General features: G+C 52.1%; 1 protein-coding gene across 5 annotated transcripts; it reads left to right on the forward strand.

Moving 5' to 3' along the window:
- The first annotated feature begins 213 nt into the window (after window positions 1-213).
- On the forward strand, window positions 214-8,029 carry ECSCR (endothelial cell surface expressed chemotaxis and apoptosis regulator). Of its 5 annotated transcripts, XR_014326083.1 has the most exons (11): window positions 214-332; window positions 3,533-3,568; window positions 3,817-3,867; window positions 4,017-4,076; window positions 5,058-5,105; window positions 5,733-5,846; window positions 6,231-6,329; window positions 6,539-6,575; window positions 7,413-7,509; window positions 7,680-7,740; window positions 7,819-8,029. XR_014326083.1 is itself a non-coding variant. In XM_082835641.1 (10 exons), the coding sequence occupies exons 1-10, from the start codon at window positions 272-274 to the stop codon at window positions 7,686-7,688; spliced, it is 612 nt and encodes a 203-aa protein (XP_082691767.1). In that variant the 5' UTR covers window positions 214-271; the 3' UTR covers window positions 7,689-8,029. The 5 variants fall into 5 exon arrangements, 4 of the variants coding, with proteins under 4 accessions (XP_082691767.1, XP_082691769.1, XP_082691768.1 ...); XM_082835641.1 differs by having other exon boundaries at window positions 7,680-8,029; XM_082835643.1 differs by lacking the exon at window positions 5,058-5,105 and having other exon boundaries at window positions 7,680-8,029.
- The last annotated feature ends 318 nt before the right edge of the window (window positions 8,030-8,347 follow it).

Raw genomic sequence — 8,347 nt, forward strand, 5'->3', positions numbered from 1 at the left:
CACAGGTCCTGGAGGAGACCACGGTGGCCCTAGCCCAGGCCACGAGGAGCCCGGGCGCAGGCGCGGCTGTTTCAGCCTTACATCCTCAACTGGGCTGCCGGGCTGAGCAGGGCCCCTGGAGCCAGTCCCAATCTGTTTCCTTCTATTCTTTGACAGGAAGCTCTGGAGAGTCAGCCCCCACCCCCATCCCGCCCCAGCACTCCCTCTCTCTTTTCCACTATGGACAGAGCCTCCGCACAGAGGCTGCCTGCCTGCCGCCGACCCAGCTGACATGGGGAGCGTCGGAGAAACGCAGCTGTGCTGGGCCATCCTGGGCTTCCTCCTGCTCCAAGGTAAGAGGCACCTGCCACTGTCCTTCAGCAGCTCCTCTCCTGCGGCCGGCAGTCCTGGGCGCCTGTCTCTCCTTCAGGACACACACCACACAGGCTCTGCATCCAGGGCTTCGCTCACCCGGAGGGAAATTCCAGAGCCTTTTTGTGAAGGGGCCACTTGGCTTGGGAGCTGGTCATTCCCAGGCAGCGGTAAAACAGAGGTATGGTTAGACTCTTTTGTGGGACATTTTCCAGGGTGAACTGGGGCTCCCGGAGAGGCTGGCCCCCTGAAATGTGGGAGGTGACTGTCTTGGTGTGAGGCTGAGGCTGGAAAGCTCCTTCCAGGGTGTCCTAGCACAAAACTGTCTGTACCTTGGCTTTACAGGTGATCTTTTTTCTTCTTTCATATGAGGAGTAACAACCTGAGATTTCCAAATATTGACTTTATGCTCAAATCACAGCAAGAGGGACTCAGGTTAGATACAAAGAACCATTTGCCAAAGAAGATGTACACATTTCATCTAGGAGGCCAGATGAAATGACCCCCAGAGGAAATGACTTGGGAACAACACCTCTCGGATAGAGCTCTGCTAGCTGATGAGCTGTGAAGCAGCTCATAAGGGGTCCTCTAATTAGGGAGCGGTTTCTGGGAAACCTGAGAAATCCAGGAGATTCTGACTCACAGGGCAGAAACTTCCCTTCGGTCATCCTTTCCCCACCCCCACCTCACCCTCCACAGGTCCTCTGTGGAGGATTTATGAGCATGTGCTCAAAGCGGCAGAAGGGGGTTCAAGAGTATTTGGATGGGGAGGGAGGATGGCGGTTTCTTGGCGGTGGGTGAGAGGGCCCAAGTTCCCCAATGCTCTGTCTCCTGGAGAGGTCAGACATTTTTCCAAAAGCCCAAGGACTGGGGATAAAACTCTGATCATCCCATTCCTATTCCCCCACCCCCTCCCAGGAGGATAGAGTCACACATCTGATCTGGGGCTGGGGGACTAGGCTATCGTAGAAACCTCAGAAATGGCAGAGGAGGAGATTAAAAGGTGAGACCCACGAGGGGACATTTTCACAAACCTAGGCTTGTCCCAGCTTCCCTACCTGCCATCCTGTCCCAGCCAAGCCCCAGGGTTAGGAATGTCCTGAGTGATTCTACCTGAGCTACAATCACCCTTGAGTATCCTAGCCGCTCATCCCAGGATCTCACAGCCCTCGCTGTTTCCTTCTTTTGGTGGACTGGGGAATCTTTTTGAGGATATTCAGGCCCACAAAGAGACGTGACTGTGGAGACACAGATTCAGGGCAGACTTGAAACTTGGAGGATTGGAGAGAAGGGGGCAAAATTTTAAATGTTTAGAATTTCTTGAGCATGAACTGTCAGGCCCTGTGTTAAGTGCTTTATGTGCCTTTTCTTATCCTCACAATGACTTTTGGGCTACTAAAATCACTTGCATTTTAAAGAAAAGAAAACAGAGGCCCAGGTCAGACAGTAAGCGACAGAGTCAGGGCTTGAACTCAAGACCGCCAGACTCCTAAATCTATGAGTTTAACTACTAAACTACGCTGCTGAGGAAAACAGTGTGGTGGTGGTGAAGAGGGGGAAGAGAGAGGCTGGCAGGGAGTGAAGCAGGTAGGGATTAGGGAGGGGAGACAGGAAAGTAAGATATCCCTGTGCCTAGTGGTCAGAGGCAGACCGGCCTATAGAAACAGATGCTCCCCAAGTCCCTCCTCTACTCACAGAGGAATCCACTGTTGACAAAGTGTTCCGGTAGGGGGAGGGGAGACAGGAGACAAAGAGAGAGCAGGCCACTGGGACTCAGAGCTTGTGACTTTGGAACTCCTTCTAAGACACTAGTTTTGCTTCTAGATAAACGCAGGAAGGCAGTGAACTGTGCCTTCCCACTAAAAACTAGTTATCACCTTATAGAACAAAAATGGTACCTTAGATATGCTTGATCAATAACTGATAGATTTTTTTTTTTTTCAAGACATGCCTCAGATTGAAAAATGTTCACCCAGGGTGATTCTCCAGCTGGAAAGAGTTCTCTCTATGCTGGGGCACCTAGAGGTTTTAACTCCCCTCTTGACGGCCCCACCCAAGGAGGGAATGGGGCTATGAGAGATGGTGACCTGGAAAAACACAGCCCTGGCTTTGGGCAAGCTTGGGCTTGGAAGCAATTAATTCCACACTATCCAAGTGATAGCACCATGGAGGAAGGCAGTGGCTGAAGAAAATAAACTAGTGGGCTGCCCCAGGCTGGGCAGGTCCCTGGCCCTCAGCAGCCTCTGTTCACCGGGGTCTGGGCCCCCAGCCCAGCTAGTGGAGGACGGGAACCCAGCTGGGCGGCTCCACTTCCCCACGTTGTTTTCCTTTCACATTGTTCACAGGTTTCAAGAATGATTTCATTGTGGAAAATAAGCAAACACAACCTGACCTTTCAGATCCCACACACACAGGGGACACGTATATGGACACACAGCACACATGCACATCTGCCTGGAGGTCCGCAGGCACACTCATGCACACACACAAAGGAGAACGAGGCCTTGTGACTGGGGCCTCCTGATAATTGCCTCTTCCCTGGGTTTGGCTAACAGTGACCATTTCTGAAGTAGCCTCTACCTGTTAGAGTAAACTGATGGCTCGTTCTAGAATTTCCTTGCCTCCTGTATGTACCTCAGAACTTGCTTCCTGTGTAGGCCCTTACCTCCAGCTGGAGGGGCACAGAGACAGCCCAGGTACCAACCCCAATCCCTCACCTCATCTTATTCACCACATCTTTCCATCCCCTTCCCTTGGGGCAAGACCAGGATGACAGTATTCACAGAAAAGGGGTGGCTCCATGGTAGTGTAGTGAGAACATTAGCTAGAGAGCTGGAGTTCTGGGTCTTTGTCTAGACGTGGCAGGTCACTGGCCCTCTGTCCTTGGACGTATCACTACTTTGGAATAACCTTCCCCTGCCCTTGTGTCAGGTTGGTATATAACCCATGTGGGACTGAAGAGACAGGAAAGGACTCTAGGACAATGAACCATGAGGTGCTGGTGATGGTGTGATTGAGTCACAGTCTCAGAGGAAGCCAGCGCCGTGAGCTGGAGTCACATCCTCTAGCCTACTGCCAAGGGTGTCTGCCTTCTTGCGTGGGAGGCTGGAAGCCAAAAGGCCTGGGTTCTTCTCCGGGGAGGCTCACCAAGCTAGTCTACGTGTTCTGCTTTCTCTTGCAGGCCACAACTCCCAGCCTGCGACAACTAGCCCTCAGGGTAAGACCAAAGACACAGGGCCTACTCCAGCATTCTGGCCTGGGAGCTGAGGAAAAGTGGAAAGAGCTCCAGGAAAGAGTGCCTGTTTGGCACTAATCTTTCACATGCCTTGAGAGAGGAGAGAGATGACAGGTTGGGGTGTGGGGTGGGGGAGGAAGAAAGACTAGAAAACACCAGCTTAGCAAAGGAGAGAGGCAGATGGAGCAATAGGAGGCAGCGGACCCTCAGTCTCAGATGATCTGTTTCAGGAAACTTCAGCAGTCATAGTCCAACCACAGAGCCAACTTCCCCCCAGACAGGTGAGTGAGTGTGGTTGCCTAGGGGCCAAGCCCTGTCCCTTGCCCAGCCCTTTAGATCTGCTTGGAGCCCAAGGGTTCTCGGGTGGGCTAGGGAGTGTGGTGTCACCAAACCTGCCCCACCTCCAGCTGCCCTCCACTTGTACTTGCAGGAGACGGTCCTTCCGCAGAGCCCAACTACTCCAGCCCTCTGTCCAGCACCAGCATCCCAGGTACTCTGCCACTCAGATTACAGATGCCATCCAGGGAGGGTCCAGCGAGGAGGCAGACACAGCTTCTGCTCTAAAGGACAATACAGATAAGTGGAGGACCAGACAAGCAAATAGGACCTCATATTGACAGTTACAAAGCGGGGTGAGAAGGGCCATGATGAGCGTAAGCCGAAGGTGCTATGGGAACCCGGGCAACATTAGCCACTTCAGACTTGGGGGCCAGACATCCCAGAGTGAGTGATCTCTGAAGCTGAGGCCCAAAAAGGAGCTAATCAGATGAAGACTGTGGGGTGGAGGGTGGTAGGGCATATCCCAGGGAGAGGGAACTGCAAAGGTAAAAGCCCAGAGGAATGGAAGGCAGATTTGGGGCTAAAGAGCTTCCCTGCCCACATGCTGGTTGAGGCCCTAAGCAGGCCACGCATGCTTCCTAATCTGAAGCAGCTCCAGAGAAGCCCTCACAGGTCTCCGTGGAAGCCAGTAAACCCATGACTCTGAGTTCAAGCACCGTGGCCGGTCACCCCCGTCCTTGCTGGGACTGACTTGGTCCCAGCCACAGAAGCACACGTTAGGACTCCATGAGTACCTGGGACTGGGGGTGAAAAACCCTGGGTCATGTCTGACTGGGTTCCTTCTTCCCGCCTCGGGAAGCCCAGGTCCTGCCCCACAGTGAGGGTTCTCAAGGCCAGGATCCACACCAGTGGTACCCTGCTCTGGGAGAGAAGTAGAGAGGCTTGGGGTTGGGGGGAAGTGGAGACAGGAACTGGTCTCAGTGAAGGTTAAAGGAGCCTGGACTCAGGACTGATAAAGACATAGAACGGGTAAGCCGAGGGTAGGAGAACCCAAAATGTTGGAAAGGGAGGCAGAAAAGGCGGGAAAGGGCTACACGCTTCTCAGGGCAGGTTGGCCTTCACCCAGCAGCATGGGAGAAAACTAGGAGGGGGTGGACACCCTCCATCTGGGCCCTCCTGTTTCATGGTGCAGGCACAGGTGTCCCAAGCAGCAGCAAGAGCAGTGACAGTACAAGCAGAGGTACGTCCTGTCTGTGCTCACAGTGAAGAGCACCCTGACCCTTTCTCTCATCCCAGCCCTCGGCTCTGGGGCTTTTCTACACTTCCAGACTTATTTAGGAGTTGGGTGAGGATAAGGAGGCGGAATAGCAATCAGGCCTGCAGTAAATGTGTTGAAGCGGGGCAGAGATGGGCGACCATACCGTTTTTTAAGAGCACCAGAAACTTGTGCCCATTAACTGGCAGCCTGGCTTGTTAGGTCAGTGCCTGGGGACAAACATCTGATGCCCTTCCTTCCTTCCGCCTCAACCTTTGGCAAAACACAGATGGCTCCCCCTTGCCCGGTCTGGCTCCCTATCTCTGCAGCATAAATCCCTTTCCTCTGGATCCCACGGGTGTGGTGGGAAGAGCATAATGAGAGAAGCATCCTGAATTTTCTGAAGTCCTCTGGAACTAGGAACACGAGCAACCAGCAATGCTCTTCACGTGATTCCACATCACCCAGTTCTGAAGGGTGGGAGGAAGTCTTTTTGGTAGGGCATGAGTTCTCTCTGCAGTCCTCTAACTGGGGGAAGTGGGAGGGGACCAGCTTTCTCATATAGACCGCATCAGTCCCTTCGCTGATACCCCCATCCCTACTCCCTTTTAGACACCTCTCACAATGTTACGTCCAAATTACCCACCATGAATTTGAGGACGAGAGAAGACTCGACCGTCCTGCCCAGCCCCACGTCAGAGACGGTGCTCACTGTGGCTGCATTCGGTGAGAGGGAGGAGAAGGTGGGGGGTGGCAGGGGACCTCACGCCTGAGCTGACTTGGACTCTAGCACTCAAGTTCAAATCTTGTCCATTTGGTTTAGGAGGGTTTGGCTGACGAGGAAGACGCTGGTGGGAAGGAGCCTCCGCTGGCCCTCCCCTCCGCTCTTCTGGACTCCAATGGGCTCCATGTTCTTAAGGGAGGATGGGGCAGGGCTGTGGAGCCAGAAATAGCAGGCTGAGAGCTCATTCATTCAACAGAGAAGGGGAATTAACTTTCCTCCCAGAGCCTGTCTACACAGCACTTAGCTGAGAAGGGAATTTGGACTCCCGTTGCCCTCTTCTGTCCTGTCCTCTGCTTCTCCTTCACCCCATCCTCTTCCCTATTCAGGTGTTATCAGCTTCATTGCCATCCTGGTGGTTGTGGTGATCGTCCTGGTCAGTGTGGTCAGTCTAAGGTTTAAGTGTCGGAAGAACAAGGAGTCTGAAGGTACATGCCCTGACCCTCAGGGCCCCCATTGCCTCTCTTTGATGAGGGACCCAGAGCTAGATTCTGGAACTGACACCCAACCTGGAGTTGAGGGAAGGAATGGTACCACTAGGGGAAATGGGAGGGTCCACTGGGTGGGCTTTGAGGGGCAGCTTTGGCTTCTGAGTTACAGCCTGTGACCTCCAATCTGTGCCTTTGGATTTTTACAGATCCCCAGAAACCTGGGAGTTCGGGGCTCTCTGAAAGGTAAGACTGTCAGAGGTATAAGGGAAGAATCATCTACTGACCTCTTACTCCCCCATTCCAAGAGGGACCAACACTTCCTACCTTCACACACACACACACACACACACACACACACACACACACACAGAATCCTGACAGCCTCACCGAGACCAGGGCTCGGGCAGGTGATGGACTGGAACGCTTCAGCCCCAAGGCTAAGTCTCTATAACACCTTCGTGAAAAGTGCAGGAATTCGGATTCTGATATACTCCTTAAACAAGAAGGTACTTATTTAAGGAACCACTTGTTGAACACCTTATATGTGCCAAGCACTATGGTAGAAATTTTTGTAATATCTCAAATTCTTAGAGGAGTTCTTCAAGGCAGATATTACTGCATTTTACACATTTAAAAAATTAAGACTTAGGAGAGGTTGTAACTTGGTCAAGATCACACAAGTAGTAGGTAGTTTGCAAAACTAAGATTTTTTTTTTTTTTTTTTTTTGCGGTACGCGGGCCTCTCACCGCTGTGGCCTCTCCCGCCGCGGAGCACAGGTTCCGGACGCGCAGGCTCAGTGGCCATGGCCCACGGGCCTAGCCGCTCCACGGCATGTGGGATCCTCCCGGACCGGGGCACGAACCCATGTCCCTTGCATCGGCAGGCAGACTCTCAACCACTGCACCACCAGGGAAGCCCGCAAAACTAAGATTTAAACACAAGTCTTTGGGGCTTCAAAGCACACACTCATTTCATTATAGTCCACCACCAAAATAAAGGTTTCACAACCCCCCAATTCCTTGACCCCCATTGCCCTATGGCTCCTTCTGTCTATAACCCATGTTCCCTTCCTTCCCCAGCTGCTCTACAGCCAATGGAGAGAAAGACAGCATCACCCTCATCTCCATGAAGAACATCAACATGAATAACAGCAAAGGATGCCCCTCAGCAGAGAAGGTGCATTTTTCCTGGTTCCTTCCTCCCTTCTCCCTCCTCCTCCTCCTTTCAGGCGCCACTTCCTTAACCAGAAAGGAGATACTTTCAAAGATCCAGGCTCTTCTCTCCTCTTCCCTACCCCACCACTCCCGGTTAACTTCATCCATCCTCATTATGTATTTATTTTGCAGGTTCTTTAAAAGCAACCTTGGGTCCCTGTGGATCTGACGATGATGCAGCTTCCCTGTGACTGTAAGAAGGAAGGCGATGGGATGGGTAGAGGCAATAAACTAGATATAAGTTATTTTATTGTTTCACATCTACTCCCAGATCTAAAGGACATTAGCATTCCTCCAGATCTGGGAGCAAGCTGCCAGCATGAGAGACTCTTTCCCACATGGACTGTCACCCTAGAAGCACAGCATGCTCCTCCCACCATCTCAAAGTCACAGGGAGGAGGAGTCTATAGGGCCAGAGCAAGGAAAATGACAGTGAATTGGTCCTTTCTATTTTGCATTAAATTTATTTTCTAGCCTGCAGTCTAGTTTCTTTTAAGGTCTATGTTCCCATGGGTATTTCTTAACAGAGTGTTCTAGCAGCTCTGGGGCCTCCTTTTGTAGGTAAGGCATGTGTGCAAGTTTCTACCCCCGTGGGGAGCTCTCTGAGAAACCTGGGAGGTGGAGAGAACTTTTTGTCATGTCTGCCTTGTTTCACCTGGTTTATTAAGTAGTGACGAGGACTAACCACTCCAATAGAAGGGAGAGAAAAGGAGCTGTAAACAGTGATCACTGTCACCAGTAAAGAAGTTTTAAGTCTGGAGAGTGAGAACATGGGACGCACAACGCATTCTGATTAGAAA

This window comes from Leucopleurus acutus (genome assembly GCF_964270905.1).
Source record: "Leucopleurus acutus genome assembly, chromosome: 3".
Classification (NCBI taxonomy): Eukaryota; Metazoa; Chordata; class Mammalia; order Artiodactyla; family Delphinidae; genus Leucopleurus; species Leucopleurus acutus.

Excerpts from the sequence above, each read along its gene's own strand:
- ECSCR (XM_082835641.1), top strand. The coding sequence starts at position 272 with ATGGGGAGCGTCGGAGAAACGCAGCTGTGCTGGGCCATCCTGGGCTTC. Across the intron at positions 5,847-6,230 it reads GCTCACTGTGGCTGCATTCG|GTGTTATCAGCTTCATTGCC; the intron begins GTGAGAGGGAGG and ends TTCCCTATTCAG. Across the intron at positions 6,330-6,538 it reads GAAGAACAAGGAGTCTGAAG|ATCCCCAGAAACCTGGGAGT; the intron begins GTACATGCCCTG and ends GGATTTTTACAG.